This window comes from Oratosquilla oratoria, chromosome 9 (assembly GCF_046742065.1).
Source record: "Oratosquilla oratoria isolate Oo_2021 chromosome 9, ASM4674206v1, whole genome shotgun sequence".
Lineage (NCBI taxonomy): Eukaryota > Metazoa > Arthropoda > Malacostraca > Stomatopoda > Squillidae > Oratosquilla > Oratosquilla oratoria.
In genome coordinates this window covers 80,203,858-80,226,538 of record NC_134785.1, presented here as the reverse complement: position 1 = coordinate 80,226,538, position 22,681 = coordinate 80,203,858, and the positions used below count along the sequence as shown (strand labels likewise).

Genomic DNA, 22,681 nt, shown 5'->3' with positions numbered 1-22,681 from the left:
AAGACCCTCCCATAAGCCTTCACAACTACACTTAACATATTGCATTATACGCAATCATGCACACAATCAACACAACATACACTCTATAGAGGATTTGTGGGAAAACCCAGTTTCGGCTGTGGCATTCCTTGGGGAGACGGGACTGCTCAGACAGACAGTCTAGGGAACGACAACAACTACACTTAACAAGCTGATCCCTCTGAGACTACTACACTCACACTTGTCCCCTTTCCATTGTAAAGTGGAACCATACAGGCACTCCTCTGGCACTCTACCCTCTCTTTAACAAACATTAGACAACCTCACCAGCCAGTTCACCATCACTGTACCTCCTTTTTTCAGACATTCTGCATGGCATCCATCCAACTCAGGTGCCTTACCTGCTTTCATCATCTAGCTGCCTTCACTTCATCTTTCCTTATTTCTCCTCCATTTTCCTTACTGATCACGGTCATTTTCTTAGCGTTTCCCACTGCAACTAACTTTCCCCCCCTATCTTCTTTCACATTTAGCAGCTCCCTAAAATACTCTGCCCACCTTCCTCTCACTGCCTTCTCTTCCATTATCATCCCTCCATCTGCACCTTTTACCTTTTCTTCTCTACTTGATCCACCTCCTCTTCCTCTTTTAATTTCTTTCCAAAACATTTTTTTTTTTTTTTCAGTTTTCTGTCATACTCTTACCCCATTTCACATCTGTTCTCCTTTTTGCCTCCTTTATCTTATGCTTTACTTCTCTTCTCTTTACTTTATACCTTATATGATTCCCTCATCCTAATTTGGAACCAATCTATGAAAGCCTGCTTCTCTTCTACACCCTTCTTTGCTTCCTCATCCCACCACTCACTACCCTTCCTTCTATTTCTTCCCATTCTCCTTGTTTCACACATCATCTTTGCACACCTTATGACTCCCTCCTTGAACCATCCCCATTCCTCCACTCCTAGTTCTTCTCTATCATTCACTCCCTCCCACTCCACTCTCAGCTTCTTCTTATACTCCTCCTTTTCTTTCTCTTTTAAGCAGTTCACTCTAAGTGGGAGGTGAGCCAGCTGTTGTTTGCGGATGACACTGTGCTTGTGGCAGGATCAGAGGGGGGATTGAGGAAGTCGGTGACAGAGTTTGGGAGAGCGTGTGATAGAAGAAAGCTGAAGATAAATGTGGGTAAAAGTAAGGTGATGAGATGTACAAGGGGTGAAAGTGGCAGTACACTGGAAGTGAGGATTATGGGAGAGCAACTGGAGGAAGTGGATAGGTTTAGATACTTGGGTGCACATGTGGCAGGAAAAGGTGGAGTGAAGGTGGAGGTAGAATGTAGATTGAGAGAAGTGAGTAAATGCCTTGGTGGATTAAAAAGTGTAATGAGGAATAGACATTTGGGAATGGATGCTAAGAGGAGACTATATGAAGGAGTGATTGTGCCAACAGCACTGTATGGGGCAGAAACATGGAACATAAGAGAGGAAGAGAGAAGGAGTTTGAATGTGTTTGAGATGAGGTGTCTGAGAAGTATGATGGGGGTTACTGGGCTGGATAGAGTGAGAAATGAGGTGAGGAGGAGAATGGGGGTGGAAAGGGAGTTGGGAGATAGGGTTGATGAAAGAGTATTAGGATGGTTTGGACACATGGAAAGAATGAATGAAGAAAGACTAGTAAAAGAGGTATGGAAGGCAGGTGTGGAGGGAGTGAACATGAGGGGATGTCCTAGGATGAGGTGGATGGATGGGGTGAAGGGGATTTTGGGGAAGAGGGGAATGTCTGTTGAGGAAGGACAGGAGAGGACAGAAGACAGGGGTGAATGGAGAATAGTTGTATATGGATGATGTTGTGATGCATGAGGTGGAATGGGTGGGGGATGGGGGGTGAGGTAGTATGTGTGAGCAAATTTTGACGCAGCCCGAAGGGATTTCTCCCCTTCTTCTCCTTATATGTATGGGGGGACGTAGAGGGGGGTCGCCGATTTAATGAAGCGCCCTTGCTGTGGATGTGCTGTCTTGCGTCACTGCTTCTGACCCAGGGCAATGGACAAGGTGCAGGGATGACCCGCCATCCAGGAGGTGCTAAGATGAGAGGGAGGGTGGAGGGGTGTGGAGTGTATTCAGGGATGGAATGGGAGGGAATGATTTTATGCCTTTTCCTTTTTGGCTACCTCCCTTGTAAGGGGGAAAAAGCCTTGGTATATGTATGTATGTACTCTAAGTAGCTCCCTATCTTCAGCCCTTTTCCTCTTTCTCCACCTATTCTCCACTCTCAACTTACCTTCCACCAAAAAATAATTTGATATTCCCCCACTCTCTCCCCTAAGAACATGTACATCCTTAACTCTTCCTAATATACTCCTGGTTACCACTATATAGTCCATTAACACTCTACCACCCTTCCATCCACAACCCTCTCCCATGTGTACTTATGCTTGACTTTCTTCCTAAATCACATAATACAAACTGATAAAATGGGAACACATAAAGGTAAACAGACAAATTCTCTTGCTGCATGTGGTTGTAGTTATATAAATGAAAACAAAAGTAATAGATATATAGGCCTCCAAGCTAGCCTGGAGGTCAAAAGTTTCACTTGCCCCTAGGTTTGAAGTTTTCATGCACTGGACTGCTCTTGTCCACCCCAGACAATAACACAATATCTCAATCCCCAACCTGATCATGGGTGGTGACTTCAACGCTAAGTCGTCGGCCTGGTATGTCGACAACCCTGACACAGACGGAGGGCTTGAGATACAGACTCAGTTTGACTCATTGACTATCATGAACAACACACATAATCATACACATATCCCACACCAAGCCCTCTACACTCTCTCCTCTCCTGATATCACCTTTTGCTCCCCCTGCCTAACCCCAACAACATCATGGAGAGTGGTTCTGACCACCTTCCAATCATCATCACCACCAAAACAAGATGGACCTCAGTTGGCCACCGACACACATACACCAATTACATGAGAGCTAACTGGGAAGCTTTTACTGAAGAGACAGAACAACATTTTGAAACACTTAACAGTACACCAATCACAAACATAAACAATGCTGTGCACGCTTTTAACACAATCATACAAAACGCAGACAAAAGATACATCCCTAGAGGCAACAGAAAATCACACGACCCCAACTTCACACCAGAAATCCAAGGCCTCATCAGACAACGAGACACACTTAAATACAATACCCCCATACCTATCCCTTAAAACATAGCAGACCAAATACAAACACTAAACACTGTGATTGCCAATAAAATACACAAAAAACACAAAATTTGCAAAATTTTATCAATACACTTGATCACAAAACAAACACCAACAAATTGTACAAAACACTCAACAGCATTACACTATCCAACAGTAACACAACACTCTCTCAAGCAGCAATAATCACAACAATCTACCCTCAAACAGACAACAAGCAAACACACTCATAAATCATTTTGCACAGACAAGCCATCTCCCTTCTCACCCTGACGACCGACGCACTATTCGACGTAAGAAAGACTTTCCCACAGACTCAGACTATACACCCTTCATAGACAGTCAGACAAAACACATAATACATAATCTCAAGCACTCATCTGCCTGTGGCCCTGATAACATAAGTAACATCCACCTGAAACACATTGGACCTCAAGGTATATGCGCACTCACAAACATTGCAAACTACAGCTATTCACACAACACTATACCAGACATCTGGAAGCATGGTAAAATAGTCACCATTCCAAAACCGAACAAAGACCCAACAATCCCAACATCGCACCGCCCAATCACACTTCTCTGCACCCCCTCTGAAGTCATTGAATGCCTAATACTTCAACTTGTCACAGCACATATTCCCCTTGCTGACTCACAACATGGTTTTAGGCTACTACACTCCACAAACACTCTTCTGATAAACCTCATACAAAGAATTTTAGATGGCATCAATTCAGATAGGCCCCACCACAGAACACTTCTTATAACATTAGACATTAGTAAAGCTTTTGATGCTATCCCCCATCACAGCCTAACAAATAAAATATATAACACAGACATGCACAATAACACCAAAAGATGGCTGGCCAATTATCTGGCAGGCAGGAATGCTTATGTGTCATATAATGGCCAATCATCACACATCAGAAATATTAAGAGTACCACAGGGCTCTGTTCTATCCCCCACGCTCTTTAATCTATACATGCATGACATACCCCCACCAGACACCTCAGAAATATAAATCTCTTCCTACGCAGACAACATAACAATCACATGCACACATCATAACACAGACAAAGCTGCAGAAATAATCCAGCCATACCTTGATACACTCAACACATGGTTCATCACAAACACTCAAAATAGCTCCAACCAAATCTACAGCAACACTTCTCACCAACTGGACAAAAGAACACAAATACATACCTCATCTCTACATCAACAACACTCTAATACCACACACAAACACACCGAAAATTCTTGGTGTAACATACGATGCATCCATGTCTTTCGAACAACACATCACAAACATAAAAAACAAATGCACACCTAGACTTAACGCACTTAAGTCAATCACTGGAACAACATTTGGACAAAACAAAGAAACTAATACAACAATATACAAACAATGCATACGCTCAGTGATGAATTATGCGAGTCCTGCATGGGCTCCTAATCTCAGTGAGACACACCACAACACCCTTCAAATCATACAAAACAAAGCCCTAAAAACAATTACAGGCTGCACAAATACAACACCTACAGACCATTTACACCATGAAACAAAAGTCCTCAAAGTCTAGGACCACCTCGACATGAGAGGCACACAAACACTTGCCGCAGCCATCACAAACACATCACACCCGCTACACTACATAGCAGAACACCCACACACACCAAGAAACATTAAAACAACACCCAAAGACCTGTATCACACACAGATACTCTCTTCTCTTCCTCCACAACCACCAAATACCAGCCTCCGGAAACATATTCATAATCGTATCACTCATTGCTCCATTAACACACTAAAAGACAACACACTGCTGCATGCCAGACCCCCTGATATCCACCCTTCTGAATCCTTTCTCCCACGAAAGGACAGAGTCCACCTGGCCACACTGTGGTGCGGCCACCACCCAGCACTTCTAAGCTACCAGAAGAGGCTGGATGACCGCATTGTGAACAGCTGCCCGGGATGTAACACTTCACCCCATACCATACAACACATAATGGAAGACTGCATTATACACAATCATGCACGCAAACAACACAACATACACTCTATAAAGGATTTGTGGGAAAACCCAGTTTCGTTTGTGGCATTCCTTGGGGAGACAGGACTGCTCGGACAGACAGTCTAGGGAACGACAACAACAACAACAACACAATATCTCTTCATTGAGTGAACTGTAAACCAATCCCGTGGGTGTTGCTGGTAACTTAGGAGCTATCAGTCTCCATAAAAGAGGCTTGGGACAAGGGATTGATTATTTGATGCTCCCATGCACCTTTTGTTGAACCACTGGGAATGAACTGTCATGTATACATATTTCCAAAGATGCCATTTTTTACCTCGTCATAGGCTTCACCAAAAGTAAATATTAACCTCAGAGAAGTGTACCAAATTACAATAATTTAAGGACACCAAACCTTTTCTAAATTGACACAGTCATAAATTAATTGAATTTATTCTAGCAATCAAACCTAGTAATCTAGTAATCAAACCAAACCAAACCTTTTCTAAATTGACACAGTTGTAAATTAATTGAATTTACTCTAGCAATCAAACCTAGTAATCAAACCTGGTAATCTAGTAATCAAACCTAGTAACCTAGTAATCTAGTAATCAAACCTAGTAATCTGGCCTTGGCTACTTATTCAGTCCATAGGTTATTCTGTGAAGAGATTTGCTATTCCTGTCTGGGAAGAATGAGTGTCTGGGAAGAATGAGTGTGTGAAATGTTCAAGCAACCACAAGGTAAATTTGTGAGAACTAGGGTAGATCCAAAACAATAATATGTCCCACAGATTCCTCAATTACCAATACAAAATTCAAAACATTAAAGAGATTTACTTCATATTTGCAATTAGGAGGCTCCAATTTCTGCCCTTGTCTATTCAGTTTTTCTCCAAGATTGGACACCGGTCATTCTCTATCTTATCAGCATATATAGTATGATTTAGTTGTTGCTCCCACACTCTGAGGTTGTTCTGATACTAATAATATAGATGAGAAATGAGAAGTTAATACTGTTTTTAACAAGAAAGAGAGAGAGAGAGGAGGGGGAGGGAGGGAGAGAGAGAGGAGGGGGAGAGAGGGAGGGAGGTAGAGAAGAGAGAGGGAGAGAAGAAAGAGTCAGAAAGTGGGAGAGAGACTGTATACCATTTTTTTTTTCCAATAATTTATCAATACTTCTATCCTTGATGAAAATATGCCAAGACTGAAAACTGAAAACCTTAATGAGACATCAACCAATCCATTGCCCTTGGTCTTTCTTGCAGATGAACTGCAGCCTTCAGATAACTGGTAACAACCTCCAGGTATGACCAAACTCACTTAGAAAAGAGATACTGTGTTGTTGTCTTGGGATTATTAGTGTGGGGCATTGTGGTATGAATTGTTCTATGTCCTCTATTTGGAGGTTGTATCTGGGTCAGTTTAATTTGTGAAGCATGGGGGTTTACAAGGGTTAACCTTCATTGACATTGGGCTAGTTTAGTAGCCACTAGTGCTAGCTACAACTTAACTTACCCAGCAAGTAAGTGTTGACACTAGGATAATTTGGAGGCACATTTACTAACTTCTCATAGACACTGGGCAAGTAGAAAGGTAATTTACAAGTTGCTAGCACTAGTGGCTACTAAACTAGCCCCATATCAATGGGGCATAAGCTACCAAAATGTGGGGCAAGATCAATAAATCCATTACCCCTGCAGGAAGACAGCAAAAGCCCCCTGGGCAGAACCATAATTCACTTCGAGAAGAGATATTGTATTGTTGTCTGGGCACAGTTAGTTATTATTGGGGGGCAAGAGCAATAGCATATTTCTTATTTGCAGTAGTGTTGTGGTACCATGTTATGAGGTGTGTATACTATGAGGAGGTTGGTTTGAAAAAGAAGTTTGTTTTTTGAGACAAAGTGCAGGGAGAAAACTGGGGTACTGTTGATGTTTCTCCTAAAATAAGATAAATTGAAACTGAGATGGATAGCAAGAAAGGAGGAGGTTGTATGAGGTGAGGCATTTAAAAAATAATGTGGTATGTGGTACCAAATGGTCAAAAAGGGGGATTGCTGCCAGACATGCAAAATCAGGTATTTATTAAGACAAAAATCCTCACATTTTAATGACATCACACTTTCCAACTCTACTTCCGCATGTATGTGTCACAAGTCTAAGGAGTGAATGATGCCATCAGGAAATGAAAAACATAGCTGAGGGTCTTACCATGAAGCTGAAGAACAACGAAGCAGCAGACAGGAAATGCCAAATGTCGTGTGTATCATAAAAGTGAAGGATCGTGCATTCCCGATTGTACTGCCTACTCTGTGCTGGAGTGAGTTCCCAGGTGGTTTTACGCTGGAGGTAAAAGTAGATGGCTGAACCCCACCCTGCCATGCACAGCACTGCATACACCATAGGTTGTAGCTGGATCCTTTCCCTGTGACGCAGCTGATGACAAAGATTTTCACAATGAAACAAATAATAATAATACAATCATACATACATATACCAAGGGCTTTTTCCCCCTTACAAGGAAGGTAGCCAAAGTCAAAGGCATAAACCCACTCCCACCCATTTCATCCCCATATACTCCACTTCCATTCACCACACCTCCCTCTTTTCTTGGCTCCTCCTGGATGACGAGGTGGCCAAGTCAAAAGACACATACCAACTCCCACCCATTACATTCCCATCCACTACCCTTTCCTCCTTCTCATCTTAGCTCCTCATTGATGACAGGTCATCCCTGTATCCCACCCACTGCCTTGGGTCAGATGCAAAGCAGCAAAACACAGTACATTCACATGAGGACTGCTTTATCTAATTGGCAACCCCTCAAGCAGAAATGGAGAGGGGGGAGAAATCCCTTCCGGCTGCATCAAAATATCATTCATAATTAGCCACTCCCTACCCTCCCCCATCCCCTACCCCCTCCCTTCCTTGCATCACAGTATCATCTATATACAGCCATTCTCCACTAATCCCTATCTCATGTCTTTCTCTTCCTTGCTGAACAGACATACCCCTCTTGCTCAACACCCATTTCACCTCATCCATCCATTTATCCTCACTCATCCCTTCCTCAGTTCACTCCATCCGCTTCTGCCTTTCACATCTCTTTTACTATTTCTTCACTCATTCTTTCCATGTGTCCAGCCCATCACAATACTCTTTCATCAGCCCTGTCTGCTTTCTCCCTTTCCACCACCGTTTCCCTCCTCACCTCCTCACTTCTGATGCTATCCTACCTTGTAACCCCTACCATACTTCTCAGACATTTCATCTCAGACACATTTAAACTTTTCCTCTCCAACTCTTAAATTCCAAGTCCCTGCCTCATACAGTGCTGCTGGCCCAATCACCCCTTCTTTTAATCTCCTCTTTGTATCCATTCCCAAATGCCTATTTCACATGACACTTTTTAATCCCCCAAAGCATTTACTTGTTTCTTTCAGTCTACAATTCACCTCCACCACTCCTCCCTTACTTGCCACATGCGACCCCAAATACCTAAAGCTATCTATATCCTCCAGCCTCTTTCCTTTCAGACTTACTTCCAACTTGCTGCCATCCTCTCCCATTGTACATCTCATCAACTTACTTATACTCACATTTACTTTCAAGGAGGGAGTCACAAAGTGTGTAAGGATGGTGTGTGGAACAAGAAGGATGGGAGGAAATAAAGGAAGGGTAGTGAATGGTGGGATGAGGAAACAAAGAAGGTTGTAGAAGAGAAGAAGCGAGCTTTCACAGATTGTTTACAAAATAGGACGAGGGAGTCATATGAGAGGTACAAAGAAAAGAAAAGAGAAGTAAAGCAAAAGGTAAAGGAGGCAAAGAGGAGAGCAGATGTGAAGTGGGGTAAGAGTATGACAGAAAATTTTGAAAGTAATAAAAAGATGTTTTGGAAAGAAATTAAGAGAGGAAGAGGAGGCGAATCAAGTACAGAAGAAAAGGTAAAAGGTGCAGATGGAGAGATGATAATGGAAGAGAAGGCAGTAAAGGGAAGCTGGGCAGAATATTTTAGGGAGTTGCTAAATGTGAAGGAGGATAGGAAGGGATAGATAGCAGCAGTGGGAAATGCTAAGAAAAGGACCGTGATGAGTGAGGAAAATGGAGGAGAAATAAGGAAGGATGAAGTGAACGCAGTTGTTAAGATGATGAAAGCAGGTAAGGCACCTGGTCTGGGTGGATGCCATGCAGAATGTCTAAAAAAAGGAGGTACAGTGATGGTGGACTGGTTGGTGAGGTTATTTAATGTTTGCTGGAGAGAGGGTAGAGTACTGGAGGAGTGCCTGTATAGTTCCACTTTACAAGGGAAAAGAGGACAAGTGTGAATGTAGTAGTATCAGAGGGATTAGCTTGTTAAGTGTAGTTGGGAAGGCTTATGGGAGGATCTTGATTGAGAGCATTAGGAGAGGAACTGGGAGTAATTGGTGAGGAACAGTGTGGATTTAGGACGGGTAGAGGTTGTGTAGATCAGATCTTTGTGGTAAGACAGATATGTGAGAAAGCTAAAGGAAAGGGGAAGGATGTTTTTTGGGCTTTTATGGATCAGGAAAAGGCTTACGATAGGGTAGACAGAAAGGCAATGTGGGAGGTTATGCAGATATATGGGATAGGAAGAAAGCTTCTAGGAGCTGTCAAGAGTTTTTATGAGAGTAGTAGAGCATGTGTCAGGATTAGAAATGGAGAGAGTGAGTGGTTCGAGGTAAAGGTGGAACTTCGTCAAGGATGTGTTATGTCGCCCTGGCTGTTCTACTTGTACATGGATGGGGTAGTGCGAGAGGTAAATGCATGGGTAGTGGGTCAGGGATTGGAGATGGTTAAAGAAAATGGAGAAAAGTGGGAGGTGAGCCAGCTGTTGTTTGCGGACGACACTGCGCTTGTGGCAGGATCGGAGGAGGGATTGAGGAAGTTGGTGACAGAGTTTGGGAGAGTATGTGATAGAAGAAAGCTAAAGATAAATGTGGGTAAAAGTAAGGTGATGAAATGTACAAGGGGTGAAAGTGGCAGTAGACTGGAAGTGAGCATTAAGGGAGAGCAACTGGAGGAAGTGGATAGTTTTAGATACTTGGGTGCAAATGAGGCAGGAAAAGGTGGAGTGAAGGTGGAGGTAGAATGTAGATTGAGAGAAGTGAGTAAATGCCTTGGTAGATTAAAGAGTGTAATGAGGAATAGACATTTGGGAATGGATGCTAAGAGGAGACTATATGAAGGAGTGATTGTGCCAACAGCACTGTATGGGGTGGAAACATGGAACATAAGAGAGGAAGAGAGAAGGAGTTTGAATGTTTTGAGATGAGGTGTCTGAGAAGTATGATGGGGGTTACTAGGCTAGGTAGAGTGAGAAATGAGGAGGTGAGGAGGAGAACAGGGGTGGAAAGGGAGTTGGGAGATAGGGTTGATGAAAGAGTATTAGGATGATTTGGACACATGGAAAGAATGAGAGAAGAAAGACTAGTAAAAGAGGTATGGAAGGCAGATGTGGAGGGAGTGAACATGAGGGGACGTCCTAGGATGAGGTGGATGGATGGGGTGAAGGGGGCTTTGTGGAAGAGGGGAATGTCTGTTGAGGAAGGACGGGAGAGGACAGAAGATAGGGGTGAATGGAGAATGGTTGTATATGGATGATGTTGTGATGCATGAGGTGGAATGGGCGGTGAGGTAGTATGTGTGAGCAAAATTTGATGCAGCCCTAAGGGATTTCTCCCCGTCTTCTCCTTTTATGCATGGGGGGACGTAGAGGGGGGGTCGCCGATTTAATGAAGCGGCCTTGCTGTGGATGTGCTGTGTCTTGCGACTCTGCTTCTGACCCAGGGCAGTGGACAAGGTGCAGGGATGACCCGTCATCCAGGAGGTGCTAAGATAAGAGGGAGGGTGGAGGGGTGTGGAGTGTATTCAGGGATGGAATGGGTGGGAATGATTTTATGCCTTTTCCTTTTTGGCTACCTCCCTTGTAAGGGGGAAAAAGCCTTGGTATATGTATGTACTTTCAACTTTCTCCTCTGGCATACCTTCCCCCTCTAACCCTGCCACAGGCACAGTGTTGTTAACAAACAACAACTGGCTCACCTCCCATTTTCCTCCATTTTCTTTAACCATCTCCAATCCCAATGGGGTAGTATGTGTGAGTAAATTTTGACGCAGCCCGAAGGGATTTCTCCCCGTCCTCTCCTTATATGCAAGGGGGGACGGAGAGGGGGGGTCGCCGATTAAATGAAGCGGCCTTGCTGTGGATGTGCTGTGTCTTGTGGCACTGCTTCTGACCCAGGGCGGTAGGCAGGGTGCAGGGATGACCCGTCATCCAGGAGGTGCTCAGATGAGAGGGAGGGTGGGAGGGGTGTGGAGTGTATTTAGGGATGAAATGGGTGGGAGTGTTTTTATGCCTTTCCCTTTTTGGCTACCTCCCTTGGAAGGGGGAAAAAGCCTTGGTATATGTATGTATGTATGTATCTCCAATCCCCTGCCCATTACTCTCAATAATAATAATAATTGTTGCCAAGAGTTTCACAGACTGGGGTACAGGGGGCATTGGATGTAAGAGGAATGTCACTCCTTGAATAATGGGAAAGTGGCAAAAAGTGATTAGAGTGGTTATAAATGGTCAAGGAAAGGATGCAGTGCAAAGGAAAGAATCGTAGTGGAGAGTTGATGGTGGAAATGTATCTAGAAAGAGAGTTGATGATAGCAAATACAGTGTTTCGGAAGAAAGTCAAGCATAAGTACACATGGGAGAGGGTGGTGGAGGGAAGGGTGGTAGAGAGAGCGTTATACGGATTATGTAGTGGTAAATAGGATTATGATAGGAAGAGTTAAGGATGTACATGTGCTAAAGGGAGAGGGTGGGGGCATATCAGATAATTTTTTGGTGGAAGGTAAGTTGAGAGTGGAGGATAGATGGAGAAAGAGGAAAGGGGCAAAAGGTAGGGAGGTGCTTAGAGTGAACTCTTTAAAGGAAAAGGAGAAGGAGTACAAGAAGAAGCTGAAGGAGGAGTGGGAGGAAGTGAAGGATAGAGTAGAGCTAGGTGTGGAGGAGGAATGGGGATGGTTCAAGGAGGGAGTCACAAAGTGTGCAAGAATGGTGTGTGGAACAAGAAGGATGGGAGGAAATAGAAGAAAGGGTAGTGAATGGTGGGATGAGGAAACAAAGAAGGTTGTAGGAGAGAAGCAAGCTTTCACAGTTTGGTTACAAAATAGGACGAGGGAGTCATATGAGAGGTACAAAGAAAAGAAAAGAGAAGTAAAGCAAAAGGTAAAGGAGCCAAAGAGGAGAGCAGATGTGAAATGGGGTAAGAGTATGACAGAAAATTTTGAAAGTAATAAAAAGATGTTTTGGAAAGAAATTAAGAGAGGAAGAGGAGGCGAATCAAGTACAGAAGAAAAGGTAAAAGGTGCAGATGGAGAGATGATAATGGAAGAGAAGGCAGTGAGGGGAAGATGGGCAAAATATCTTAGGGAGTTGCTAAATGTGAAGGAGGATAGGGAAGGAAAGATAGCTGCAGTGGGAAATGCTAAGAAAAGGACCGTGATGAGTGAGGAAAATGGAGGAGAAATAAGGAAGGATGAAGTGAAGACAGTTGTTGGGATGATGAAAGCAGGTAAGGCACCTGGTCTGGATGGATGCCATGCAGAATGTCTAAAAAAAAGGAAGTACAGTGATGGTGGAGTGGCTGGTGAGGTTATTTAATGTTTGCTGGAGAGAGGGTAGAGTGCCGGAGGACTGGAGGAGTGCCTGTATACTTCCACTTTACAAGGGAAAAGGGGACAAGTGTGAATGTAGTAGTATCAGAGGGATTAGGTTGTTAACCACTTCAATACGGTGACACCTACGTAGGCTGCATGAGGAGCAGGTGGGTACTCGATGATGCCGACGTCGGCATCTTGATTATATTTATTGTAGTCGTACCTATGTAACCTCCATTCTCTCTAAACTGGCTTCATCATATTTTCTATGGTTATAAAAATACACAGGTGAAAGAGAACGAATAATTGAGCACTGTCTTTATTTTTTATAATGCGATTATTATGATGCAACATCGCATGTTGGGCAGCTAATGCTGCCAGACATCGATGTGCCCCGGAGTGAAGAGGTTAAGTATAGTTGGGAAGACTTATGGAATTTGATTGAGAGGATTAGGAGAGGAACAGAGGGAGTAATTGGTGAGGATCAGTGTGGATTTAGGACGGGTAGAGGTTGTGTAGATCAGATCTTTGTGGTAAGACAGATATGTGAGAAAGCTATAGGAAAGGGGAAGGATGTTTTTTAGCCCTTTATGGATCTGGAAAAGGCTTATGATAGGGTAGACAGAAAGGCACTGTGGGAGGTTATGCGGATATATGGGATAGGAGGAAAGCTTCTGGGAGCTGTCAAGAGTTTTTATGAGAGTAGTAGAGCTTGTGTCAGGATTAGAAATGGAGAGAGTGAGTGGTTTGAGGTAAAGGTGGAACTTCGTCACGGATGTGTTATGTCACCCTGGCTGTTCAACTTATACATGAATGGGGTAGTGCGAGAGGTAAATGCATGGGTAGTGGGTCAGGGATTGGAGATGGTTAAAGAAAATGGAGAAAAGTGGGAGGTGAATCAGCTGTTGTTTGCGGACGACACTGTGCTTGTGGCAGGATTGGAGGAGGGATTGAGGAAGTTGGTGACAGAGTTTGGGAGAGTATGTGATAGAAGAAAGCTAAAGATAAATGTGGGTAAAAGTAAGGTGATGAAATGTACAAGGGGTGAAAGTGGCAGTAGACTGGAAGTGAGCATTAAGGGAGAGCAACTGGAGGAAGTGGATAGTTTTAGATACTTGGGTGCAAATGTGGCAGGAAAAAGTGGAGTGACGGTGGAGGTAGAATGTAGATTGAGAGAAGTGAGTAAATGCCTTGGTGGATTGAAGAGTGTAATGAGGAATAAACATTTGGTAATGGATGCTAAGAGGAGACTGTATGAAGGAGTGTTTGTGCCAATAGCACTGTATGGGGCAGAAACATGGAACATAAGAGAGGAAGAGAGAAGGAGTTTGAATGTGTTTGAGATGAGGTGTCTGAGAAGTATGATGGGGGTTACTAGGCTGGATAGAGTGAGAAATGAGGAGGTGAGGAGGAGAACAGGGGTGGAAATGGAGTTGGGAGATAGGGTTGATGAAAGAATATCAGGATGGTTTGGACACATGGAAAGAATGAGTGAAGAAAGACTAGAGAAAGAGGTATGGAAGGCAGATGTGGAGGGAGTGAACACGAGGGGATGTCCTAGGATGAGGTGGATGGATGGGGTGAAGGGGGCTTTGGGGAAGAGGGGAATGTCTGTTGAGGAAGGACGGGAGAGGACAGAAGACAGGGGTGAATGGAGAATGGTTGTATAGGGATGATGTTGTGATGCATGAGGTGGAATGGGGGGGGGGATGGGGGATGAGGTAGTATGTGTGAGCAAAATTTGACGCAGCCCTAAGGGATTTCTCCCCGTCTTCTACTTTTATGCATGGGGAGACGGAGAGGGAGGATCGCCAATTTAATGAAGCGGCCTTGCTGTGGATGTGCTGTGTCTTGCGACACTGCTTCTGACCCAGGGCAGTGGACAAGGTGCAGGGATGACCCATCATCCAGGAGGTGCTAAGATAAGAGGGAGGGTGGAGGGGGTGTGGAGTGTATTTAGGGATAGAATGGGTGGGAATGATTTTATGCCTTTTCCTTTTTGGCTACCTCCCTTGTAAGGGGGAAAAAGCCTTGGTATATGTATGTACTATTTCTCAAATGGATGAGGGGGGTGGTCATCATGTGCTAATGTGGCAGGAATAAACCAGTTTCCGTTGTTAGTACCTGCCATGGATGTGTAGTATTTTGCTGTATTGCCTCTGACCCAAGCAAATATGGAGAGACACAGGAATAACTTTTCAACCATGAGGAGCTAAAATGAAAGGGGCAACATAAGAGCTCTTCACATAAGTGTATAATTTGACTCAGCCACCCAATTTGAAAGGGGAAGGGCCTTTGGTTAAATGTATGTAAAACCCCTATTTCATCTGTATGTCTTGGGGTATCAATGTTTTCTTCACAGCCTTTACTTTTTTAAGGAATGTCCCCTTTGGGGCTACAGGGAGAAGGATGCCTAGTCCTATCCTCATCCCGTTTTTTGTCACCTCATATGACTCAAGTTGGAAGACCTGGTGGCAGTATTCTTTTCTCCCACCACAGGGTTAATAAATATATATATATATACATAAAGCTTCCCTCTAAATACCTACCTTCATGATGAGATAAAATGTCATGTACAAGAGGAGATTGGTCAGAAAGATGTTGAGCAGGTAGGATGCAAAGTCTTTGGGAGTTGTGATCATCCCAAATATGGCAAGGCCCCAGTTGGCTGCATTGCCGATTAACAGGAGTATCATACGGTCACAGTACATTGGCTTCAGTATGGAGTGGCAGTCACTTACTTCACTTTTGCACCAAGCTATCATGCGAGTGAACAACCCAACATCTGAGAAGGAAGATGAAGAAAAAATTAAATTAGAATGAAAAAAAAAAAAAAAAAAAAAATCTTGCCAGATCAATTGTATAATATAAATTCCAATTCAGTCGCACAAACATCTAATGAGAGAGTGAGAGAGAGAGAGAGGAATCTATCTTCCAGCAAATAAAAATAACCAACCCTCCAAAACTTTCTCATGTTCCCTTGAGGAAACCTGACACACAGGATTCAAATGAGTGCTAATTCAACTTTCCTATCATTTGCCACTGGGTTTACCACCCACCCAAGAACTATCAAGTGATTACCTTTCATTGTTCACTCCACGAACAACCCAAAAACCACAACACTCACCCAACGACCATCTTCCCATGTAGTAAATGTGTGCTGACATGAAGAGGCATGCCAGAACATGGAAGAACCCAAACAGAATCCAGAAATAGAGGGTGCCATTTAGCACTCCAATGACACCAAGAAGAATGGCCACAGCAAGAGTGGCATAGGCACTGCTGGCGCTGGCATTGATGTCGGGATGCCGTGTCTGATATATCTTGAGCATGCACAGGACAGCAATGACATACATAAATGCTGTGTCTGTGGAAAAATAATGAGGGATCAAAGTTATAAAGGGGAACAAGGGTGATTATAATGCAAAAAGTAATATACATACACATACCAAAAGGCCCTTGTCCCTTTATAAGGAGGCTGGCCAAGTAAAAGCATACACCCATTCCACTCTTTTCATATATCCCTATCATTTTCCTCTCCCATCTGTCATTTTTCTGTCATCTCCCACAACCACAATAAAATCCTCCTTATTTTCTATGCTCACCAACTCCATCCCAATATAATCACATGATATATTTCCCAAAATCATTTCCATTAGCATTTATCTTCTTTATTGTACACATCTATCACCCTTGTTTCATTCTTCTCTCAACTCCTCGTGAATCCATGTCTCATGGCCAATGCCTGGGTTGGTCTCCTTCACCTTAACTTTTGCCTCCACCCTCCTTTATTCTGTACTTCCCATACACTTCCCCATTTCTTCTTTGCAATTATTCTTCACATCAAAATAAACACCATATGAAGACAGAACCTTTATGTATGATACTTATTTGTATGATATTTTGCTTGTTACAACTTTATCAAGTACAATGACATGATACACATACATACATACATATACCAAGGCTTTTTCCCCCTTACAAGGGAGGTAGCCAAAAAAGGAAAAGGGATAAAATCATTCCTACCCATTCCATCCATGAATACAATCCACACCCCTCCACCCTCCCTCTCATCTTAGCACCTCCTGGATGACAGGTCATCCCTGCACCTTGTCCACTGCCCTGGGTCAGAAGCAGTGTCACAAGACACAGCACATCCACAGCAAGGGCGCTTCATTAAATCAGTGACCCCCCCCTCTCCGTCCCCCCATGCATAAAAGGAGAAGAAGGGGAGAAATCCCTTCGGGCTGCATCAAAATTTGCTCACACATACTACCTCACCCCCCATCCCCTGCCCATTCCACCTCATGCATCACAACATCATCCATATACAACTATTCTCCATTCACCCCTGTCTTCTGTCCTCTCCCGTCCTTCCTCAACAGACATTCCCCTCTTCCCCAAAGCCCCCTTCATCCTATCCATCCACCTCATCCTAGGACGTCCCCTCATGTTCACTCTCTCCACATCTGCCTTCCATACCTCTTTCTCTAGTCTTTCTTCACTCATTCTTTCCATGTGTCCAAATCATCCTAATACTCTTTCATCAACCCTATCTCCCAACTCCCTTCCCACCCCGGTTCTCCTCCTCACCTCCTCATTTCTCACTCTACCTAGCCTAGTAACCCCCATCATACTTCTCAGACACCTCATCTCAAACACATTCAAACTCCTTCTCTCTTCCTCTCTTATGCTCCATGTTTCTGCCCCATACAGTGTTGTTGGCACAATCACTCCTTCATATACTCTCCTCTTAGCATCCATTCCCAAATGTCTATTCCTCATTACACTCTTTAATCCACCAAGGCATTTACTCGCTTCTCTCAATCTACATTCTACCTCCACCTTCACTCCACCTTTTCCTACCACATTTGCACCCAAGTATCTAAAACTATCCACTTCCTCCAGTCGCTCTCCCTTAATGCTCACTTCCAGACTACTGCCACTTTCACCCCTTGTACATCTCATCACCTTACTTTTACCCACATTTATCTTCAGCTTTCTTATATCACATACTCTCCCAAACTCTGTCACCAACTTCCTCAATCCCTCCTCCAATCCTGCCACAAGTGCAGTGTCGTCCGCAAACAACAGCTGGTTCACCTCCCACTTTTCTCCATTTTCTTTAACCAACTCCAATCCCTGACCCACTACCCTTGCATTTACCTCTCGCACTAACCCCATCCATGTACAAGTTGAACAGCCAGGGCGACATAAAGCATCCTTGACGAAGTCCCACCTTTACCTCGAACCACTCACTCTCTCCATTTCTAATACTGACACAAGCTCTACTACTCTCATAAAAACTCTTGACAGCTCCTAGAAGCTTTCCTCCTATCCCATATATCCGCAAAACCTCCCACAGTGCCTTTCTGTCTACCCTGTCGTAAGCCTTTTCCAGGTCCATAAAAGGCCAAAAAACATCCTTCCCCTTTCCTATAGCTTTCTCACATATCTGTCTTGCCACAAAAATCTTATCTACACAACCTCTACCCGTCCTAAATCCACACTGTTCCTCACCAATTACTCCCTCTGTTCCTCTCCTAATCCTCTCAATCAAGATCCTCCCATAAGCCTTCCCAACTACACTTAACAAGCTAATCCTTCTGAAACTACTACATTCACACTTGTCCCCTTTTCCCTTGTAAAGTGGAACTATACAGGCATTCCTCCAGTCCTCCAGCACTCTACCCTCTCTCCAGCAAACATTAAATAACCTCACCAGCCACTCCACCATCACTGTACCTCCTTTTTTTAGACATTCTGCATGGCATCCATCCAGACCAGGTGCCTTACCTGCTTTCATCATCTTAACAACTGCTTTCACTTCATCCTTCCTTATTTCTCCTCCATTTTCCTCACTCATCACGGTCCTTTTCTTAGCATTTCCCACTGCAGCTATCTATCCCTTCCTATCCTCCTTCACATTTAGCAACTCCCTAAAATATTCTGCCCAGCTTCCCTTTACTGCCTTCTCTTCCATTATCATCTCTCCATCTGCACCTTTTACCTTTTCTCTACTTGATTCGCCTCCTCTTCCTCTCTTAATTTCTTTTCAAAAAATCTTTTTATTACTTTCAAAATTTTCTGTCATACTCTTAAACCACTTCACATCTGCTCTCCTCTTTGCCTCCTTTACCTTTTGATACACATACATACATATACCAAGGCTTTTTCCCCCTTACAAGGGAGGTAGCCAAAAAGGAAAAGGGATAAAATCATTCCTACCCATTCCATTCCTGAATACAATCCACACCCCTCCACCCTCCCTCTTATCTTAGCACCTCCTGGATGACAGGTCATCCCTGCACCTTGTCCACTGCCCTGGGTCAGAAGCAGTGTCGCAAGACACAGCACATCCACAGCAAGGCCGCTTCATTAAATGGTGACCTCCCCTCTCCGTCCCCCCATGCATAAAAGGAGAAGAAGGGGAGAAATCCCTTCGGGATGCGTCAAATTTTGCTCACACATGCTACCTCATCACCAATCCCCCCCCATTCCACCTCATGCATCACAACATCATCCATATACAACTATTCTCCATTCACCCCTGTCTTCTGTCCTCTCCCGTCCTTCCTCAACAGACATTCCCCTCTTCCTCAAAGCCCCCTTCACCCCATCCATCCACCTCATCCTAGGACATCCACTCGTGTTCACTCCCTCCACATCTGCCTTCCATACCTCTTTTACTAGTCTTTCTTCACTCATTCTTTCCATGTGTCCAAACCATCCTAATACTCTTTCATCAACACTATCTCCCAACTCCCTTTCCACCCCGGTTCTCCTCCTCACCTCCTCATTTCTCACTCTATCTAGCCTAGTAACCCCCATCATACTTCTCAGACACCTCATCTCAAAAACATTCAAACTCCTTCTCTCTTCCTCTCTTATGTTCCATGTTTCTGCCCCATACAGTGCTGTTGGCACAATCACTCCTTCATACAGTCTCCTCTTAGCATCCATTCCCAAATGTTTATTCCTCATTACACTCTTTAATCCACACTCACGTATCTCAGAGGGTCACATGATTTCTTTCATGGTGTGGTGGTCGCATGCAGTCGACAGTCATGTACTTTCACCCCCACCTCCTTTTGTTTGCACAGCTGTGTCCAAGTTGACCCACAGTAGGTCAGGTCTTGGTTAATCCCCTTGCGCTTAGGTCAAGACCCGGGGACGTTGGCGTCGCGGCACAGATTGCCAGGTTGTGTTTTATTTTTCTATATTTTAATGTGGAATGTTCTTTCTTTCTCTGTGTGTGACCAGATTACTTGTAACCGGTCATTTGTGCATTCCTTTCGTATTACTGTAATTTGTACCCTTTTTGTCTTGACATTAAAAAAAAAAAAAATTAATCTTAATTTGCCCGCGTATGGCAACACTCAATCGCCCGGCCGGCTGGTTGGACACATTGTAATGAGTTCCCATACGATTGTCATTTTGGGGGTACATTTTCTTATGTGATAGAATTAAGATTTTATTTGTATATATGGATTTGTATATATGTTTTGGTTTGGGTTCTTGAAAGGCTTGTATTGGATTAAGTTTCTATGCCGTATTCAAATTCATACATACATATACCAAGGCTTTTTCCCCCTTACAAGGGAGGTAGCCAAAAAGGAAAAGGCATAAAATCATTCCCACCCATTCCATCCCTGAATACACTCCACACCCCTCCATCCTCCCTCTTATCTGAGCACCTCCTGGATGACGGGTCATCCCTGCACCTTGTCCACTGCCCTGGGTCAGAAGCAGTGTCGCAAGACACAGCACATCCACAGCAAGGGCGCTTCATTAAATCGGTGACCCCCCCTCTCCGTCCCCCCATTGCATAAAAGGAGAAGAAGGGGAGAAATCCCTTCGGGCTGCGTCAAATTTTGCTCACACATACTACCTCAACCCCATACCCCACCGCCCATTCCACCTCATGCAATCACAACATCATCCATATACAACCATTCTCCATTCACCCCTGTCTTCTGTCCTCTCCCGTCCTTCCTCAACAGACATTCCCCTCTTCCCCAAAGCCCCCGTCACCTCATCCATCCACCTCATCCTAGGATGTCCCTTCATGTTCACTCCCTCCACATCTGCCTTCCATACCTCTTTTACTAGTCTTTCTTCACTCATTCTTTCCATGTGTCCAAACCATCCTAATATTCTTTCATCAACCCTATCTCCCAACTCCTTTTCCACCCCTGTTCTCCTCCTCACCTCCTCATTTCTCACTCTATCTTGCCTAGTAACCCCCATCATACTTCTCAGACACCTCATCTCAAAAACATTCAAACTCCTTCTCTCTTCCTCTCTTATGTTCCATGTTTCCACCCCATACAGTGCTGTTGGCACAATCACTCCTTCATATAGTCTCCTCTTAGCATCCATACCCAAATGTCTATTCCTCATTACACTCTTCAATCCACCAAGGCATTTACTCACTTCTCTCAATCTACATTCTACCTCCACCTTCACTCCACCTTTTCCTGCCACATTTGCACCCAAGTATCTAAAACTATCCACTTCCTCCAGTCGCTCTCCCTTAATGCTCACCTCCAGTCTACCGCCACTTTCACCACTTGTACATCTCATCACCTTACTTTTACCCACATTTATCTTTAGCTTTCTTCTATCACATACTCTCCCAAACTCTGTCACCAACTTCCTCAATCCCTCCTCCGATCCTGCCACAAGCACAGTGTCCTCCGCAAACAACAGCTGGTTCACCTCCCACTTCTCTCCATTTTCTTTAACCATCTCCAATCCCTTGCCCACTACCCTTGCATTTACCTCTCGCACCACCCCATCCATGTATAAGTTGAACAGCCAGTGCGACATAACGCATCCTTGAATAGAATATGGAAAATCTTCCTCTGTCCTCTCGGCCTATTATGGCAGTCATGACCCCTTAGGTCATTTTGCCGCCTTTAAAAGGTAGGGACCCTCTTGTTTTGTGGCTTTTTCTACCTTCGGTTTAACGGGTCAACATCCAGCCGCTCTTGTCTCCTCGACGGAGGCATCTTCCCCCGTCACCTATGGTGTGCAAGGCACCTAGGTAGTATTAAGTAATCTTATTTTAGGTGTGAGGTGTGGGATCCCCTTTGGAGATATAAAATTGTGGACCTGGTGTGTCAGTAGGCTTTTGCCAATGTCCTTTTCTTAACCCTGTGGAAATTTCCTTTTAGGGCTAAGTTAGGTTGAAAGAAGACGTGTCCATTTTTAGGTTTTTGTCTTATCAATCTTTTCTCATGGGCGACCTATTTTTGATTCCTATTTCCCGTGGTTTGAATACCTTTTTGGAATTAGGTTCTATCTATAGAGTGAATGTGTCGATTAGACTTTTGTTCATCTCTGTTTTTCTCTCCACCCTTTTTATTTTTAACTTACGTGTATCTTTTTCATTTTGGGTTTTTTATCATTTTCTTTGGTCACATTTAGGGGAAATTAGAATGTAGGAGGGTCTTTCTGGCTTGCCCTTTTCTTGCCCGTATGTGATCTGTTTCAGTTACCTTTTGAACTTCGTTAAGTGCTATTTTTATTACCTTTGTTTTGATAACAGTTTTGTATTCAAATATTTCTATTCGGGTTATATCTCGCGTGAATTTAATTTTCAAATTTTAATTTCTAATACTACAGTAAACTTCCACTTATCCGAACTCCAAGGGGGATTAGAAATGTCCGATTAATCGAAATGTTCGGTTAATCCGACTTTGTATGTTTCATTCCCGTAGATTTTTATGCGGTAATGTCGGCTTCAATATTCGTACCTGTAAACTTAACATACACATGGAAATG

General features: G+C 43.8%; 1 protein-coding gene across 5 annotated transcripts in view; it reads right to left on the bottom strand.

Moving 5' to 3' along the window:
• LOC143028640 (SID1 transmembrane family member 1-like) overlaps positions 1-22,681 on the bottom strand; it is a 78,128-nt gene that overhangs the window by 10,078 nt on the left and 45,369 nt on the right. For 3 of the 5 annotated variants that reach the window (XM_076191058.1, XM_076191055.1, XM_076191057.1), the window contains exons 12-14: positions 16,020-16,259; positions 15,442-15,677; positions 7,430-7,654 (exon numbers count right to left, since the gene is read on the bottom strand). In XM_076191058.1, coding sequence (XP_076047173.1) covers positions 7,430-7,654; positions 15,442-15,677; positions 16,020-16,259 — 701 coding nt within the window. Of the gene's footprint in view, positions 1-7,429; positions 7,655-15,016; positions 15,105-15,441; positions 15,678-16,019; positions 16,260-22,681 lie in introns of all 5 variants that reach the window. The other 2 variants (XR_012966750.1, XM_076191056.1) reach the window with 2 other exon arrangements.